We start from the raw sequence: 19,885 nt of genomic DNA, 5'->3' as shown, positions 1-19,885 counted from the left end.
TAAATAGTAATTTTTACTGTCATTTGAGGGGTTTAGGGTTTGTTGACATTACATCATCATGGTAACAAAGTGGTAAAATTGGCTATAGCTTTACACAGAAAAGGTTTATAAGGGATTTTATCACACTAAAATCATGTTTACACACATATCCTTTACGTCTTGTGGCTATACCTTTGAAAAAGTGAGTATTTTAACATTCAAAAGTTGGGCCCCATTCACTTCCATTGTAAGTGCCTCACTGGAACCTCAATTTTTGCCTTTTTTTAAAGAAAAAGAGGGATGAGTCTAAATAATTTTCTGTGGTAATCAACATTATGCCACAAATTCTGGAATATTGCTTTAAGCAAGAAAAGAATGGAAAAAAAGACAAAATCAATAAAAATTAGATAAAAAACAAAGAGGGCATTAAAGGAACAAATCATTGAAAGAGTTTTAAGGCAGTGCAAATTGTATTTATTCTAAGTGCATTTTATTTATAGAGAGTGATACAGTATTTAAATAAGGTTTCATCTCTTTTAAGAGTACAGGCTTACTTTATACATGTAAAATATGCATACAAATAAATTAGGTTTATAATAAAGCAAACACTATCTTTTGTGGCATCTGACTCAAAATACCCAAAGATATTATTCTAAAAATGCATTGGAAACTCTTGCAAGATATTATTTGTAGAAAAATAACTAATGCCCATAGCTGTATAGTGGCATGACCAAAATAAATGAAAAACAGTCTCTGTATCATTCTGGCAAAAGGAGCATTTTGTGTCAGCGTCAGTTCTGAATTTCTTTAAAAAATTGTTTGACAGGGTAAACCTTATGGATCAGCTTAAAGGATGTATGTCTGACTTTATTAGTGAGGAAAAATCTTTGCTGCATGGACCACATTTTATTCCAGTTTAAATGATCAAAATAGGTATTCCAATAAGAAACTGCAGGTGGGCCAGAAATAATAAGGCCCTTCCTTCATGGTTTCTCCCTGAATCCATTATTCACGTTCTGTCAGCTCTGTTAAAGGTGTGATGATGACAGACTAGTCAATGCCATTTTCAGTGCTATCTAGCCTACCTGTCCCAAAGTACATTTGCTGATGTAAGATAATAATAAATCAGAAATATTTAATGAATTGAATTATTGACGTCAATGTAAGGAAACTTGTGAAACGACGACTACTAGTGGTGGAGAAAACAATTGCGTGTACCCTTTTACCTTTGACCTCATTATTTATCAACGAAACAAAGAATGAATAAATATTTCAAGATTTGACATAAAATAAAAAAATAAAACATTAAATTTGTAATACATAACCATAAGAACAATAAATCTTTTTTTCCTCCACGTTTATTTGTCGCTGCTCGGTGACCTTTCGCCATGTTGTGTGAAGCGCGCATGCGCACAGAAGGGATATTCGAGGTCGATTAAAGGTGTTTTGAAATTTCCCTTCTTGTTTATCCTCGATAATGCCTAAAGATTACGATAAAGATGCATATCCCGAGCCTCCCCGTCAGACTCCATTGGTGGATAAGCAAACGGCACTGCCGAATCCAGCTTTAATATTGTCAAAGCTCTTCTACTACTCCGTTGATCTGCCTGTAACCACATTCAGAGGTACAACTGACTTTACATTAGTGCAGCTGATAGTGTTTACATCTGCTTTAATCCATCCAGATGATATAGAGCAGTTTTAGTATTAGAGTATTAGTTATATAGTGAGCAAAATCACAATGTTGCCATAAAAACGTTACAGCAACGTTCTAGGAACGTTAGTGTGTGTTTTTAAAAAAATACAACCTAAAGAGAACGTTCCTACAACGTTGTAATTGGGTTCCTGGGAACCATATGCTAACGTTAGTTGAACGTTCTGTGTTTGCTGGGATTATAAACATGCATTTGTGTTTTTAAACCTTGTTTATATGACATATAATAGGGAAGGTTATGTTCCACCAATGAGATTTATAATGTAATGATATGAAAGCATTTTCATTTCACTCCATATAGATTTATTGTCATTCTAGCTAAGGGAACACATTTTGATTCACCAGGTCCACAGTCAAATTACTGGCAGGACACCGAATACAGGTTGTAACTCCTGATTCTTATTTTGTGATTCTGTTTCACGTTCTGCCAGGTGTTATCGAGGGCATCCAGGGCAATAAGAAGTCCCACTACTACCATCAGGTGTTCCGTCGTGTCCCTGAATTGACTGAATGCCAGGAAGGAGATTACCTGTGCTACTATGAAGCTGAGATGCAGTGGAGGAGAGACCAGTATGTTACATCCACAAATATACATATGGCAGTGAGATGCTTCACATGATATATATGTATATAGTACTGTATTTACAGTGCTGGCAAGTATTTCTATACATCACATTTTTGGTTAGGATTTGTTCTAATTTCCTAACCCTAAACAGGGCTCAAAAATAAGGATGTTTTGGGCCAGTTGATGGAATAGTTACTTGCTCATGTGGGCCAGTACTGTGTTGTCGCTATATGTTACATTCATTAATCTTTTAAATGGGCTTTTATGCCATGCATACTTAAATATTTGGAATTCTGTGATGTATGAAACATCATTGCTGCGATTCTGCCCATTCGAATTTCCCACAGAGGTAACCAAGGTAGCAGGCTAACGTACGCGTTTAAGCCGGAATAGTCATAGCATTGGTAAGAATGGGCTAAAAATTACAAAAATCTATGTTCTGTGTTGTATGCCATATAATCATATACATATTATTTCTGGAACATATACATACAAAAATGCATTGCTAAAATGTTGTGAAAATGATGGCAGGGCAAGTAAAAATTGGAACTACTGGCCCGATCGGGCCTGCAAAAAAAAACAAAAAAACTAAAAACTAATGTTGAGCCCTGCTAAATATTAATCATCTGCAATTAATTCAGCCCGAACTGCTTAAAGGGATAGTTCACCCAAAAAAGAAAATTCTGTCATCATTTAGTCACCCTAATGCTGTCTCAGATGTATATAACTTAACTCATCTGCTGAAGAATATTTCAGCTCTTTAGGTCCATAAAATGCAAGTCAACAGGGTCCAAAACTTTGAAGCTCAAAAAACATATAAAGGCAGCATAAAAGTAATCCAGTGAGCAGTGTGAGTGAGAAACAGATCAATATTTAAGTGCTTTTTGTTTTTTTTTTTTACTATAAATTTCCACTTTCAAACAGCCCTTTAAATGCTTTTCTCTCCTAAATGGTCTTCGTTTGTTTTTGGCAATTTGCATTGTAAGTGCATATCGCCACCTACTGGGCAGGGAGGAGAATTTATAGTAAAATAATAACTTTGATCTTTTGAGGTGAGTAAATGATGGGAGAATTTTCATTTTTTGGGTGTACTATTCCTTTAATTTACACAGAACTTAAAGCTGAAGTATGTAATTTCTGCACCACCAAATGGAATTGGAAAAACAAAGGTTGTTTTCAGAACAGCTTTCCAAATACATGCCGTCTGCTGCAGATCAAACAAATAGTCCTGCCCACAACTCATGCCATTGGTTGAGTCAATGCTGTTGTCTCTCTTGAGACGGGTCGTTTAAAACAGAGGAATTTTTATAGTGCCACAGAGACACAGTGCTTACAGTTTTCAAGAAATTTAGCCTATGAATGACTTACTTGCAGTTGTCTCTGCTTATTAATTTGGGATAGAAGAAAGTATTTTAATACTGAAAATGTTTAAGCCTAAAATCTAGATTTGCCTTGCAAGCACTGTTATTTCCTTGAGTAAATGCAAACCTAGTATTAAGTTTAGATGCATAGTATGATATAATGAAGTTTATATACAGTATCATGAGACACCTTTCCTGCACTAGCACACAAGAAGTAATATTTTTTTATTTCTGCAGTAAAGTGGATCAGGAGATCGTGAAGGTGATCCAGGAGCGTCTCAGGGCCTGCCAGCAGCGAGAGGGACACAGTTACAAACAGAAATGTGGCAAAGAGCTGCAGCAGTTTAATCAAGTTTCCAAGGCCTTTCAATCACGCTGTGAGTGTCAGCTGCTATCTTTTTGATACATGCAATCAGCATGCAAAACATGCATAGATTTACAAACTCCTAGAGAGCAATCTTTTATACCATATTTCATATGTGAGAGAGTACGTGACCATGAGAAAAGCCGATATAATGCTTTCTCTAGAATGCTTTATAGTTGACAATGAAACAAAAAGTTTTTAGGCTATTAACAATATTATTTACATCTTCTAGATGGGGATCTCGGTGCATACGCCAGCGCAAGAAAGTGTTTGATGAAACAGAAGGAGAGAATGATGGAAGAGGCACAAAAGGCATAAACTTGCCTCTCCTTCTGCTTTTCTATGTCGCTCTCTCATCTGTGTATCAAAGTGTAAAATAAAGTTATTCCAAAGTGACTTTGCAGTCATCATTTTGATTTTGACGTAGGAAAATCCCACCATCAGTTGTTGAAAGTGTATTACTTTGCACTCAATTTTTTTTTGTTGCTAAAGATCAGTTGTGCAAGGTCCAGTAATTATTTTGCTTATTGCTAAAGCTTTAAGCAGTAAGAATTAGTCATAGAACTGTATTTTTGAAAAATGTTTAAAATGATGTACACTCACTTGAAATGAAATTTAAAAAAAGCTGCTTTACTTAAATATTGTAGTTAACTTTATGGATCAGAATATGGTGGGACCAGGCAGGCAATACTTGTATACACAGCGAGAATTATTATCGAATTTATTTTGTAATCCCTGCCCAGTAAATTGCACGTTTACATGCATGTTCTTACACGGATTATGCTTAAAGGGATAGTTCACCCAAAAATTAATATTCTTTCATCATTTACTCACCCTCATGCCATCTCAGATGTATATGACTTTCTTCTGCTGAACACAAATTAAGATTTTTTAGAAGAATATTTTAGCTCTGAATCAGAACTTTGAAGCTCCAAAAAGCACATAAAGGCAGCATAAAAGTAACCAATATGACTCCAGTGGTTAAATCCATGTCTTCAGAAGTGATATGATAGCTGTGGGTTAGAAACAGATCAATATTTAAGTCCTTTTTTACTGTAAATCATCTATAAATTCTTCTTTTGTTTTTGGTGATTTGCATTCTTCGTGCATATCGCCACCTACTGGGCAGGGAGGAAAATGTATCGTAAAAAAAGGACTTAAATATTGATCCGTTTCTTAACCACACCTATCATATCACTGGCCACTATTCACTTGCATTGTATATGCACCTACAGAGCAAGATATTCTTCATTTGTGTTCTGCTGAAGAAAGTCATACACATCTGGGATCGCATGAAGGTGAGGAAACGATAAATTGTTTGGCTGAACTTGACAATGTGTGTTGTCATGTAAACACATTAAAACGGCTGTCCTTAATCGGTGTACTGTATAAATGACTTGAGAATAAACAGATCAGCTACTTTAAAAAAACCAAAGCAAGCAAAACAGGTTTAAATGAGACTTAAAATGATGTTATTCCTAGCTTTTGAAGTCAAATCGTTAAGAGGCATGCTCACAACCTGTGCGTACATTGGATAAGCCGTTAAGAACACAGGTAAAGGTGTTTACATGCATTGCAAAATGTCACTTATTGCTAATATAAAATGTATGACCGTACACTGGTAAAAGAAAGCAGTTTAATGTGTTTACATGACTACACTTTGTAAGCTTAAACATAATCGGTGTAAGAACGTGCATGTACACTATAGATTTAAGGCCCAGATTTTGAGCCCTGCCAATCAAAACCATGTGTCAAATTGCTCTGAAATAGAGTTGTATGTATATTTTAGTTGATAAAATTGGGCAAATTATACTTCAACATTAATGTATTTAATGCAGAATTACAATCTAGCTTAATACCAATTTATTAAAATTAGACAATTTAGCTTTTCCTCAAATGAGAGATTATCAGTAGCTTAAGAATTTAACATTTTTCTTGTGGTAGTTTTCTGTATACTCAGGCCATGCAGCAACACAAATGAGCTAAATCAGAATGATTCTCATTAAATAACTTTAGATATTATAACTCTGAAAGACATTTTAAAACCATTTCAGGTTCGGTTACTCCAAGTCAAATGAAACAGACCGGGTACATCGAACATGTAGACTTTTACGACAAGCTCTACATATGTTTTCGATTCCTGACAAGTTGGATTGTTTCAAACAATGAAGCACACATTCAAAGATGGTTTTCTTTCTGTACTTTATTTCTACCCGTTGTACAAAATTTATGAGGCTTCTGGAAGAGCTCCTTGGGTCCTCTGAACAGAGACCCTGGTGTGAGTCTTGGCCAGATGATCAGTGAATTCCTGAAACGAGATTTAAACATTTAATTCCAAGAAATCAAATACACTTTGAAAAGTAGCAGTTATGCAAATAAAGCAAATGTTATACCTGGTAAGGAGACTTGGCAAACACAGTTTCCTTCCAGAGATCAGGGGTCAGGTAGCTGTAAGTCTTCGAGATGGCATCGAAGGTGGCCTTAGCTGCAATTAGGACACAGAACTTGTAAACTCTGAAATACTTCATTTATTTGCCTACTCTCACTAATAAAGCAGGGAGAATCTGTGCTACAGTCTTTAATAAAAGGCTCTTACCGAAGTTGCCCAGGGTGGCGGTGCAGCCCTTTGCAGAAGTGTAGCAGTCATCGATACCAGCCATCATCAGCAGTTTTTTGGGTACTGGAGCAGACACGATACCAGTACCACGGGGGGCGGGAATAAGCCGTACCAGGACTGAACCACAGCGACCAGTCACCTGACCAGAAACATCATGTTCACATCAACAGAGGCAATGGAAGTGCATGGCACAGTGTGTTATTCAACGGACATCTTACCTTGCATGGCACAGTGTGTGGTTTGCCGATCTTGTTACCCCAGTAGCCTCTTCTGACGGGAATGATGGATAACTTGGCCAGGATGATGGCTCCGCGGATAGCCGTTGCTACCTCTTTAGAGCACTTCACTCCCAGACCAACGTGGCCATTGTAGTCACCGATAGCAACAAAGGCCTGAAAGATTTGAGGAAATGTGTCAAGGCCTAAGTTTTGTACTGGATCGCTGAATAAAATGACTAGTATTTAACATTTAAGAGGGATCCAAGAATGGGAAGTCACCTTAAACCTGGTGCGCTGACCAGCCCTGGTCTGTTTCTGGACGGGCATGATCTTCAGAACTTCATCCTTCAGAGCTGAACCCAGGAAGAAGTCAATGATCTCAGACTCCTATGGGGGAAAAAAAAAAAAAATAAACAATTGCTGAGTTTCAGAAAGAGCTAAGCAACTTCACGACATGTTCTGGAGTTTGAGATTTGAAAAAGTAGTACCTTGATTGGCAGAGAATACAGGTAGATCTCCTCCAGGGTCTTGATCTTCATGTCCTTCACCAGGCGACCAAGTTTGGTCACCGGCACCCACTAAATGAAACCAAAATATAGTTACAGTCATACAACAGGGCCAGTGTAAATTGTACTAAACTGTAACAAGTTCAGCTATGCTATATACCAAATAAAACCCTATGGATCATAGATAATGTACAGATGCAGACTATAAATATAAAAATAGAGATTTTTAGTATAAAATGCATGCACTTCTGGCATCTTTGATAAAACATTAAGCCATGCCAATTCAAAACGGAGTCAAAGTACGGGATCATTATGGGATGTTTTACCTCCTTATCCTCAGATTTGCCTCCCCGAGCACCGCGGCCTCTTCCACGGCCTCTGCCGCGACCACGACCGCGACCCCTGCCGCCAGTGCCGAAACCTCCGCGAAAACCTCCTCTACCACCGGCGTCGTCCGCCATTTGCTACAGACACACCATGAAGGTTTAAAATCAACAACTAATAAGTTACACAACACAAACGTATATAATATCAGACACATGTTAAGTACAGATGCAGATCACGCATCAAACTTAGACATGGTAGAGCTAGTTTATGCATGTATAAGAACTATATGTAAGTAAAACTGTAACACTAATCATATAAAACATGCAAATATTAGGAATAAATGACTAGCTTCACTGGTGCCACCATTTTTTTTTAGACCATTTACTCAAAAATGACATTTCCGCTTGATACATAATTTTAATATCGGTATTAAAGTGTTATTTATCAGTACACACATAAGTCCTTTATAGTTATTGTGCTTTTTAAATTAAGATTGCGAGGATTTAAACAGATGAAACTCAGCAATGACAGAAGCCCACGTTGACTTACGTGATGTGTATTCAAGAAGAAGAAGGCCGCACGAGAGTTCGCGACGTACTTATCCAGAGCGAATCATCGCGATATTTCGTTTTAGCTGTTGTTCTGGCGACCCATTGCGGCAATCAAGAGATCTGTCACAGCCCTTCAAGCGTAACGCTGCGGTCCCGTAGACGTTCTATGGGCGGTACACTGGCGAGGAGAAGAGGCTGTTTTTTAATAGATGTCTATGGTGGAGATGCATCAGTGTGCTGAATAAACTGCTTTTATGAGGAAACAGCACATCACTTAATGAATTTACCGCCGGTCCGCCAATCATCTACATGTTTTACACAATCCTTTAGGAGCAGTGGCGTAGTCAACTACGCCCCCCTAAATTATCCCAGGCCCACTCAGAATATTATAAATTATTTTATGACTTCAAATATATATTTATAAAATAGTTTAAAAAATGCAAAATATCTGAATTCTGAAAGCGTGAAAGAACTGTTTGAATGCACCGCCTCTCTGTTGTTAAGGAAATTTAAAAAATATATATTTTGGACGAAAATCCATACCCCAAAAAAAGCCCACCCAAAAGTAATTTCCTGGCTATGCAATTGTTTAGGAGTGAACTGTGTCACGGCCCCTTACCACATTATCCACAGTTTTAGTAACAAATGCGTTGAGTTAATATGCGTTATTAATAAAAATTGTATACCCTTTCTTATATGCTGAAATTATATATATATATATATATATATATATATATATATATATATATATATATATATATATATATATATACATCTTTTATATGTTTAAAGTATATTTATTTTTATCTTTTCAATTATTTATCTTATGTATACATTTTGGTTGGTTTATACGTATTTTGTTTTTCTTCTTTCACCTGTACTTGTCTTTATGACTCAGTAATTTTATTCGTACATTGTTTGATCTTATTGAACATTTAGAAAAAATCCACAGTTTTAGCACCATTTGTGGACTTTTCGGACGGTCCTTTACCCACCATAGGCACATTTTCCAACTTATATTAATGTTAAATTAGCGATCTGGAACGATTTCACCATCACGCCATCTGACCAGCTTAAATATGGGACAAATCGCGTCCCGTATTGATCCGTATTGACGGGACGCATAATTTTATCTTTAAATACAGGACGATCCCGTATTTTACGGGTCGGGTGGCATCCCTATTTGCGACAGGCAGATGTTAGTTTACGGCTCTCCCCATTCATTTGTATGGTATTCGCAAACGGTGACTTACTGTCGTAACACGCTAGTTGACCGTTAAAAGGCTCTCTCCAATGGTTAAAGCACAGACGTTGTTATCTGACCGTATGCTTCCACCGAGTTTTTAACATAATCTCTGACCAAGAGCTATGTACATAATTTTGGTTTACGGACTCAGTAAAGTATGAGTCAAATCTACAAACAAATGCCTAGAGCAGGGTTACAACCAAGGAGCTCTAAGCTACATCCCGGACTAAAAGCATAGTGTTTTATATTTAAAAACATCATTAGCACATAATTCCACACTAAATATACCATAACCAGCACTCATGCTTATGTTATAATAAAAAGACTTAAACATAAATTAATTAATTTTATTGAATAGTCTACTTTATTAGAATCAGAATCAGAATGAGCTTTATTGCCAAGTATGCTTACACACACAAGGAATTTGTTTTGGTGAAAGAAGCTTCCAGTGCACAAACAATACAACAACAAGACAGAGATAATAATAAAAAAAAAAAAAATAGAATAAAAATAATTAGAGAAATAATAGAAACAGATAAAAGTCCAACAGAGAGAAGAAATTGGGAAAGAAGGAAGAGTCTTCTGAAATCGGACTGAATTTTATTGTGCCACAGACAACAGAGAATATTTAGCAGAGATGGGCCACTTCTATTAAAATTAATGGGAGAAATTGGAATGTCCAACGGTCAACGGATGTAGAAAATGAAATTACGCCTTAAGCCTGGTTCATACTCTCCTGGACAGACTAAAGCACCCTAGGTGAATGAAGTCGCAATTTATACTACGCGCGACATCGTTTTAAAAGGGTGATGTCACTGTGTTTAACATACTGTTCCAGCCACAGATAAAGCCAATAATGCAGGTTTCTCTCACTGTGGACCGCCACTTTTAGCGCTGTCCCTCTTCTTTGCTTTTTTAAACTTGTCACGGCCCCTTTCACTTTTAAAAACTCAAATCTCTATCCACTCATTTGTTGTGGCCATGCTGTCTTTGTAGAGTTTGTGTTGCAAATCATGCAAAAAAAAAAAAAAAGTATACTTTCACACAATCTCTAAGAGACGGACTTCAAAGTTATCCATTTTAACGACAGTAACTTAGATAACAACTCAGCTGGCACGTGCGACTGTAAATAAAAAGCTTCACATCCAAACCACACCTGCGAATAGTTTTAACCAATTATCAACGCTCTTCGTCCAGCCGAGTTCTCTTGGGTCAAGAATTTCAGAGATGTGTGCAAACAGGAGAACGAATACCTTGGCAGAACAAAAACGTCACTGCATTTCATCATCATTTGTAGGCGAACTAAGCAAAGACTGTTCACCCAGTAAGTATAAATTAGCCTTTAAAGACCCAGGTATACTTCGTTTTTGCATGTTCCGGATCGGCTCACGCCTGGTCGACCGCGTTGCCTTTGTGAGTATACTCTTTTTGAGTTTGACGCATGCGCACTTCAACTTCTTTGTTATACTCTTTTAGTAGAGTCAATAGCCGGCGCATGCGCAGATGATGTGCACAGACGATGGCCGCATCCGCGAGTCAAGAAAAGGCTTGTTCGAGATGCCAAACGCCTCGCCTTGAAAGTAGACGAGAGTAAGCGGCTGCAGTCAGGGGAGGAGTGAAATAAGTGCTGTTAAGTCGGACAGTTCTCACTTCTCGTAGTGTATCAGACACCTTTGGGATCAAAGGCAGATATCGCGGGTATTCATATATAATTTATACACATAAAATATGATATTAGTGATAAAAAATCAAACATTTTAAAAGAGAACAAAACATTACGGTTGTTTAAGCCAATGAGCATTAAGCTGTGTCGTCAGCAAGTCGTCTCACTGTCGCAAGATTTTTTTTCTTATGTAGTCAGCATGACATCAGAGCAAGTCGGACCACACTCATTTTGCTCATCTCCAACTTGCCTAGTATCTGGCCGGTGTGCGTTTAAGTGGTTTGGAGTGGTGGTGGCGTAGTGGACTAAAGCACTGAACTGGTAAGCAGAAGGTTGTTGGTTTGATCCCCACAGTCACCACCATTGTGTCTTTGAGCAAGGCACTTAACTCCAGGTTGCTCCAGGGGGATTGTCCCTGTAATAAGTGCACTGTAAGTTGCTTTGGATAAAAGCATCTGCCAAATGCATAAATGTAAATGTTTAAGCCTTGTGGCTGTGCTGTTGATGCAATTTGCGTCACACATACTGTGTGTGAAATGATCTGCAACTTGGACACCCAAGGATACTTTGGCCTTCAGGAAAATCTGTCTGGTCAGGCTGCACGGACTGGATTATGCCAAAATTTACATCACGCATACTGTGCGCAGCGCGATCCGCATTGCGGACACGTGAAGTATACTTTGGCCTTTACAAGTACAAGAGCCAATCACCTTTTAGAACTCGAGCATGCGCATTAGCTATACAAACCAGGAAAATTATGTTTTTTTTAGTGTAATCTGAGGTAAAGAAGCACAATTTATGATTCCAGAGTTGTCAGATTTTACTGCTGATTTGAAATAAGTTCTCTGATCGTAATCTTGACCAACTGTTTTGGAGATTTCTGTCTTTCCTCATTCAGGTAGATTGGAGCTGCTCTTGTATGTCTCTTGTTTACATAGGTGAATAGCTGCCCGGGAGCGTTCCAAAGTTGTCCGCCAAGTGAACTGACTTGCTAAAAAGACTTTGGTATGAGTCAAATTTACGAACAAATAGCCTGGAGCAGGACTAAATCTACAATTATTATAATTATAAACATAATTATAACATAATTCCACACTAGCAATGCCAGAAACAGCACTCACGCATAAGTTATAATAAAAAGACAAACACAAATTAATTAATTGTATTAAATAGGCTACTTTATTACAGAAATAAAAGAAACTGAAAAGACCAACAGGGTGTTCTGAAATGGGACTGAATGGGATTGTACTGTTTAAACAGTTTTTTAATCATTTGTAAATAAATAGTAAACAGGCTAACTGGAGTTTTTTTGCAATCTAATTCATTGCTTTTATTTTTATTGATCTGGGAACTAATTATGGGGTTTCCAAGATGACCAGGTCACTTTCTTTTTTTATTCCCTAAAATAGGCTTCATAGCCTCCATAGTACAAGTAGCTTCAAATAAAGTTAAGATAAGACATAAGAGATAATTACACTTGTTGAATGGTCAGAACAACTGGTCTTATTACACTAAACATTCTGCCCCCCTCACTTATGAAATGATTGTTGTGCTCTTGAAGAACAGACAACACAAAATCAAAAACTAAGGGAGTGAAATGCCCCCATATGAAACACAAACAACAGCAGCTCCAATACCTTAAGTTTCAATATATTTAACATAACAAATTACTACGTTTAACAATGTAGTTTCAGTTTTATTAATGCATTGCAAAATGACACTTTTATGTACTGTATGAGAATGCAAAACTTCCACTAGTCTCCAACAGAGACAACACAACATGTTGTAATGTTGAGTCACCCAGCCACAATATTACAACATGGATTATATTTCATATCTAAAAATATCACACTTGAAAAAGCATGTGAGCATTATTTTTAAATGTTGCGTGCAATATTACAGTATATTGCGTAAACCTCAATTCAAGTCAAATTAATTTGGCTTTGTACAGTCCTTTTCCTGAAGTGGTAGTTTCCAGTTTTGCTTCCAAGCGGATGGTTTTGCAGATCAAAGGGACAAGCATGAATCAAAGGTTTAGCTGTATTTCAATCATCCAGATTTTGGTAAATATCTTCACTCCTGTCTTGTGTTTGAGGACCTTTAGACTAGAGGAGATTTAAAACAATTTTAGGTGACAGCAAGCACTTTTTTTGTCACATTGCACAGCAAACTTGTCAGCTTAAAATTGCAATAGGATGTGCTAGATTTGCTAAATAAAATGCTTGCATGTTATAATAGAGTAATGTGAAAACCTTTTCTTGCGAAACTTTGTAGTGAGCCTGAATTTTGTCACTGACTAGGTTCCTCTTGCACAGTTCTTGCACCACTCCACTGAAAATCGTTTCTGGTTTCGGATAGTCCTTCTAACAAGACAAAGAAAGATGAAACAAACACGTTTTTAGAATCGTATATTATATAAGCTTGATAAAATATGTGAAATCAAACAATACCTTAGTCTCATTTTGTCGCCATCTTCTTTTAAAGACTGATTTGATTTGTCCAGTCTATCAATTCAAACAAATACATGTTTATAAATGTAAATGTTCTGGGTTCAAAGAAGCTATCCCAGATGTGTATGACTTTCCATCTTCAGCAGAACTGAAGTGAAAATTTTTATAAGCACATTTCAGCTCTGTAGGTCCACACAATGCAAGTAAACGGGTGTTATCAGGCTGCTGGCTATTTGACGGGCCAAAAGCACATTTAGGCAGCATAAAAGTAATCCACACGACTCCAGTCGATCAATTAATGTCTTCTGAAGCAAATTGATAGGTTTGTGTAAAAAATACATCGACAATTAAAACTTTACTAACTTTAAAAAATACTTCCTGCTACCAGTCAACCCATCACAGAGCTGTCACGTGACGTAAGCGCAAGCATGCGCTTTGTTTACAACAGAGGACTGAACGTCACGCGAGAGTTAGGTCATTTCAAACTACAATACAGCGCTGGCTGGAAGTAACAATTTAAAGTTAAAAAGTTTTTAATTATCAATTTGTTTCTTACACCAACCTATCGATTTGCTTCAGAAGACATTAATTGATCGACTTGAGTCGTGTGGATTACTTTTATGCTGCCTAAATGTGCCTTTTGGACCATCAAACCACTTTCATTGTGTAGACATACAGAGCTGAAATGTGCTTATAAAAATCTTAATTTCGGTTCTGCTGAAGACAGAAAGACATACATATCTGGGATGGCTTAAAGGTAAGTAAATCATGAAAGACTTTTCATTTTTGGGTGAACTAACCCTCTAAGGCACTCATAATGGAAGTGAATGGGGCCAGTCCATAAACGTTAAAATGCACTGTTTCAAAAGTATAGCCAGAAGATGCAAAAAATGTTGACATGATTTTAGTGTTACAAAATTGCTTAATAATCTGATCTGTGTAAAGTTACTTCCAATTTTACAACTTTATTTTCATGACGACATATCCCTGTAAATCCTAAAATGTCAATTTTAACAACTTTACAGCTCAAATAAAACATGACTGAAGAATTAAAAGCAAGTGCTTTTATAAAATTATAACCTTTACATTTCTGCCTATAAACCCTCCAAAATGTGGCCCCATTCACTTCCACTGTAACCCTGATTTTTTATTTTATTTTATTTTTTAAGAAACAGAGGGACATTATAGTGGATGTGCTACATACACTAAAAACAAGTAAGATTTACTTAATTTTAATTTTTGCAAGTTTTTGCACACAGTTTTTAAAATCAACTTAACTTCATGACATAATATTGACTAAAGTAAGCAAATTTAACTTAAACATTTCAGTTAATACAGTAACTTTTACTTACAAACCTGATGTATATGGTACTTAATTAAACTTAGTAAATTTTAAACAAACATTTTATTTGAAAATGTAATGTTAAACTTTCTTGTAAACATGTTTAATCATGTACCACATGACATATGGAAGCCTACCACAGGCAAGATTATTGCATGCTAAAATTTCTTTTTACTTTTTTATTTTTTTATTTTTTATTATTTCACAAAATAAGAAGTTCCCAAATGTAATAACAAAATCAACAATAAAAATGGTGTAGATAAACTTGCAAACAGTAAATCATGCAAGCTCATTTTTATTAAAGCCTTGTGCATGCTGGGAACTCCAACTTTGAAAAGTTAAGTAAAATTTACTTATTTTATTTACCAGTGAAATTAACTCAAATTGGTGAATAAATATGACAAGATTTTCTACTTTAGGACTGATACATGATGACGCCTTGCAAAGATAACAAACAATCATAAATAATATTTACTTATAAGTTAGAGCATTATTTATACATGCTTGAATTGAGCACAGATGTAGAATTTACTTAATATTTCCAAGTTCACTTTTAAACTATCTTATTCATTGTAGAAATTACTTAATATTTTCAAGTTCACTTTTAAACTATCTTATTCAATGTAGACAGTACTTAATATTTTCTGCTACATTTACCTCTCCACAAAATAATTTTTTTTCAGTGTAGTATTGTAACATTAAAATGCCAATAAAAGGTGTGTAACTTAAAATGTACCTTTATGCAGATGAGAATGCCCAAGACGAGGAGACTGTACACAATCAGTAGGACAAACAATGTCAATAAAAGAGCTTTATGGATGTTAAAGCCCCACTCTGGATACAAAGCACAATTTCATAAAAAAAAAAAAAAAAAGAAGACAGAAAAAAAAAGGCCTCTTTAGCATTCGATTAAGGCTGAATATTTTGCAGACTGAATATCTTTGAACATTTTGAATACAATGGATTTTTATTCCAATTTTTTGTTTATTTTTCTTCTATTTATCCCTCATATTAAAGGAATATTTCAGGTTCAATACAAGTTCATCTCAATCAACAGCATTTGTGGCATAATGTTGATTACCACAAAAAATAATTAAGACTCGTACCTCCTTAAAATCGAGGTTACAGTGAGGCACTTTCAATGGAAGTGAATGGGGCCAAATTTTGGAGAGTTTAAAGGCAGAAATGTGAAGCTTAGCATTTTATAAAAGCACTTACAATAATTCTTCTGTTAAAACCCATGTATTATTTGAGCTGTAAATTGTTAAAATCATTTTTACTGTCATTTGAGGGTTTTAGGGTTTGTTGACATTACATCATTATGGCAATGAATTTGTAAAATTGGCTATAACTTTACACAGAGAAGGTTAGTAAGTGATTTTATCACATTAAAATCATGGTAACTTGCATATTGTTTATGTCTTGTTGCTATACTTTTGAAAAAGTGAGTATTTTAACATTCAAAAATTGGCCCCATTCACTTCCATTGTAAGTGCCTCACTAGAAGCCAGATGTTTGCCTTTTTTAAAGAAAATGAGAGACGAGTTGAAATAAATGTATGTGTTAATCAATATTATGTCACAAATGCTGTCGATTGAGCTTAAATTGTATTGAACCTGGAATATTCCTTTCAATCTAATTTATTCTTTCCTGTATCCATAATTTCTTTCTTTGCTATTGCTATTATTTATCTCAGCTGCACAGCAATTTTGTTCAACTATGTTGTTTTTAAAAGTGCTTTATAAATTAAATAATTTGCCTTACTTGACACTTTCAAAGTGGTCCCTTGTCCAATCGCCTGTGCCCCGTTATGTGCCACATCATGCAGAGCCGCTGCACAGTAATACACACCACAGTCTTGTGTTGACAAAGAGTTGATTTTCAGATTCTGATCCTCCAGTGTGTATTTGACTGATTGGCTCATTAAATCAATCTGGTAGTGAGAGTCTTTCCGGAACACATACCAAGTGAATTTCAGTTGGTCAAGTCTGTGACCTGGGCAGCTGGATATGTTTAAAGAACAGGGAATAGAGACGGATTGTTGTTCTTTTCGCCTAATCACATTGTTTGACTGTTGGACTTCTACCTTGCATCCACTCACTGAAAGAACTGGGAAATAAGTACGAATCAGAAATAACTTTATCTGCCAACCTGTGCTAACACACAACAATTGGTTTTGTTTACAGGAGCTCTGAGCAATTACATACATAATATACACAGTACAAGAAGATAGCAAGAATAAACATAGAGTAAACAGAAAATACATGGAAATTATAAATTGGGCATAGTGTATTGCAACATTGTAAGTTCATTTGACATAATATACATCTATATATGTACATACATATACACACAAAAGGACAGTATAAATTAATAACTTTCTGTTTGAATAATTTGAATTAAAAATATTTGATTGCTGATATTTCATGCTGTTATTGTCCAGCACATCCTACAATATTTACAGTTGAATTCAGAAGTTTACATACACCATAGACAAATACATTTAAACTCAGTTTTTCACAATTCCTGACATTTAATTGTAGAAAACATTACCTTGTCTTTAGGTCAGTTAGGATCACTACTTTATTTTAAGAATGTGAAATGTCAGAATAATAGTAGAGAGAATTATTTATTTCAGCTTTTATTTCTTTCATCACATTCCCAGTGGGTCAGAAGTTTACATACACTTTGTTAGTATTTGGTAGCATTGCCTTGAAATTGTTTAACTTAGGTGAAACGTTTGGGTATCCTTCTACAAGCTTCTCACAATAAGTTGCTGGAATTTTGGCCCATTCCTCCAGACAGAACTGGTGTAACTGAGTCAGGTTTGTAGGCCTCCTTCCTCGCACAAGCTTTTTCAGTTCTGCCCACAGATTTTCTATGGGATTGAGGTCAGGGCTTTGTGATGGCCACTCCAATACCTTGACTTTGTAGTCCTTAAGCCATTTTGCCACAACTTTGGAGGTATAATTGGGGTTACTGTCCATTTGGAAGACCCATTTGCAGCGAACTTTAACTTCCTGGCTGATGTCTTGAGATGTTGCTTCAATATATCCACATAATTTTCCTTCCTCATGATGCCATCTATTTTGTGAAGTGCACCAGTCCCTCCTGCAGCAAACACCCCCACAACATGATGCTGCCACCCTCATGCTTCACGGTTGGGATGGTGTTCTTTGGCTTGCAAGCCTCAACCCTTTTTCCTCCAAACATAACAATGGTCATTATGGCCAAAAAGTTAAATTTTTGTTTCATTAGACCAGAGGACATTTCTCCAAAAAGTAAGATCTTTGTCCCCATGTGCACTTGCAAACCGTAGTCAGGCGTTTTTATGGTGGTTTTGGAGCAGTGGCTTCTTCCTTGCTGAGCAGCCTTTCAGGTTATGTCGATATAGGACTCGTTTTACTGTGGATATAGATACTTGTCTACCTGTTTCCTCCAGCATCTTCACATGGTCCTTTGCTGTTGTTCTGGGATTGATTTGCACTTTTTGCACCAAACTACGTTCATCTCTAGGAGACAGAATGCATCTCCTTCCTGAACGGTAAGATGGCTTCGTGGTCCCATGGTGTTTATACTTGCATACTATTGTACAGATAAACTTGGTACCTTCAGGTGTTTGGAAATTGCTCCCAAGGATGAACCAGACTTGTGGAGGTCCACAATCTTTTTTCTGAGGTCTTGACTGATTTCTTTTATTTTCCCATGATGTCAAGCAAAGAGGCACTGAGTTTGAAGGTAGGCCTTAAAATACATCCACAGGTGCACCTCCAATTCAGTACACCTCCTATCAGAAGCTAATTGGCTAATTGTCTGAAGGCTTGACATCATTTTCTGGAATTTTCCAAGCTGCTTAAAGGCACAGTTAACTTAGTGTATGTAAACTTCTGACCCACTGGAATTATGGTATAGTCAATTTAAAGTGAAACAATTTGTCTGTAAACAATTGTTGGAAACATTTATTGTGTCATGCACAAAGCAGATGTCCTAAACGACTTGCCAAAACTATAGTTTGCTAATATTAAATCTGTGGAGTGCTTAAAAAAAAATTAGTTTTAATGACTTCAACCTAAGTGTATGTAAACTTCTGACTTCAACTGAATATATATACACGAGTATCTAAATATTAGTATAGCATTTTACTGACAGAGCATTGAAAAAAAAAATGCAGCTTAAATTCTGAAACTCACCTGAGGTTAAGATAAGAAATGTGATGGTGAAGAGATCCCTGCTGAAATTACGATAGTTTATGGGTCCTTTCATTGTTGTCTTTTCAGTTGTTTTGCAATTTGTTAGACATCGAAACAAAGGTCTCACGCTTAACTGACAAATAAAACAGAAATGACATATGCAAAAATGAGAAGGGACATAGACCCATCCCCTCTTTTCCTTCCTTTCTATCAGATTATCTGTATGTGTGTCAGTCTGTCTGAGTCACATCGACTGCTTATAGTAATCTCATAAATATTTCTGTGTGTGTCTTTGTTTTCCCAGTAGTGGTGTGTGATAAAAATGATTTAAAATGGTCAAAATATTATTCATTATTAGCTAAGAAATTATTGATAATTCTTGACTAAATATATAGCTGATTCTTAGCTAAGTGACTTTAACAAAGGCCAATAAAATATAATTTAAAAAATCAAAATTTCCTGCCCTATCTTTAAAAAAAATATATAACATGGCATAAAAGAGAAGCTTTTAAAAGTTACGTAGGAGCCCAACATTTGAGTCTAGGCCTATAGATGGTATTAAATATCCTTATAGATGTACAAAAGCATACCATTTTTGTTTATAGGTCTTATCTACATTAAAACACTCCATGTAGGAGAGATATGCTCTCATCTCCTCACCAATACCAATTGACCATGGTAATCATAGTAACCAAATATCATAGCTACCATAGTTATTGTTCCTTCATTATAACTCTGGTAACTTCACCAATGAAAAAATAACTTAAACCAGCCTCTGGTGATTTGCTGATC

General features: G+C 36.1%; 3 protein-coding genes across 4 annotated transcripts; 1 reads left to right on the top strand and 2 right to left on the bottom strand.

Moving 5' to 3' along the window:
• Window positions 1-1,378: 1,378 nt before the first annotated feature.
• ndufb10 (NADH:ubiquinone oxidoreductase subunit B10) lies at window positions 1,379-4,379 on the top strand. The gene is made up of 4 exons (XM_051716928.1): window positions 1,379-1,604; window positions 2,125-2,263; window positions 3,857-3,996; window positions 4,216-4,379. Exons 1-4 carry the CDS (start codon window positions 1,457-1,459, stop codon window positions 4,299-4,301), a joined length of 513 nt encoding a protein of 170 aa, XP_051572888.1. The 5' UTR covers window positions 1,379-1,456; the 3' UTR covers window positions 4,302-4,379.
• A 1,789-nt stretch (window positions 4,380-6,168) lies between these two features.
• Window positions 6,169-8,309, bottom strand: rps2 (ribosomal protein S2). The gene is made up of 8 exons (XM_051716916.1): window positions 8,201-8,309; window positions 7,651-7,788; window positions 7,307-7,396; window positions 7,098-7,205; window positions 6,819-6,992; window positions 6,580-6,739; window positions 6,377-6,468; window positions 6,169-6,291 (listed from the first exon to the last, which is right to left on the bottom strand). Exons 2-8 carry the CDS (start codon window positions 7,783-7,785, stop codon window positions 6,211-6,213), a joined length of 840 nt encoding a protein of 279 aa, XP_051572876.1. The 5' UTR covers window positions 7,786-7,788; window positions 8,201-8,309; the 3' UTR covers window positions 6,169-6,210.
• Window positions 8,310-12,267: 3,958 nt separating this feature from the next.
• On the bottom strand, window positions 12,268-19,259 carry LOC127451883 (uncharacterized). Of its 2 annotated transcripts, none has more exons than XM_051716918.1 (6): window positions 19,094-19,259; window positions 16,668-17,012; window positions 15,640-15,737; window positions 13,562-13,615; window positions 13,364-13,474; window positions 12,268-13,216 (listed from the first exon to the last, which is right to left on the bottom strand). In XM_051716918.1, the coding sequence occupies exons 1-6, from the start codon at window positions 19,164-19,166 to the stop codon at window positions 13,157-13,159; spliced, it is 741 nt and encodes a 246-aa protein (XP_051572878.1). In that variant the 5' UTR covers window positions 19,167-19,259; the 3' UTR covers window positions 12,268-13,156. The 2 variants fall into 2 exon arrangements, with proteins under 2 accessions (XP_051572878.1, XP_051572877.1); XM_051716917.1 differs by having other exon boundaries at window positions 16,668-17,054; window positions 19,094-19,254.
• Window positions 19,260-19,885: the final 626 nt, after the last annotated feature.

The sequence above is a fragment of the Myxocyprinus asiaticus genome, chromosome 14 (assembly GCF_019703515.2).
Source record: "Myxocyprinus asiaticus isolate MX2 ecotype Aquarium Trade chromosome 14, UBuf_Myxa_2, whole genome shotgun sequence".
Classification (NCBI taxonomy): Eukaryota; Metazoa; Chordata; class Actinopteri; order Cypriniformes; family Catostomidae; genus Myxocyprinus; species Myxocyprinus asiaticus.
Note: the sequence above shows the minus strand (reverse complement) of the source record. Positions and strands in the feature narration are given on the sequence as shown.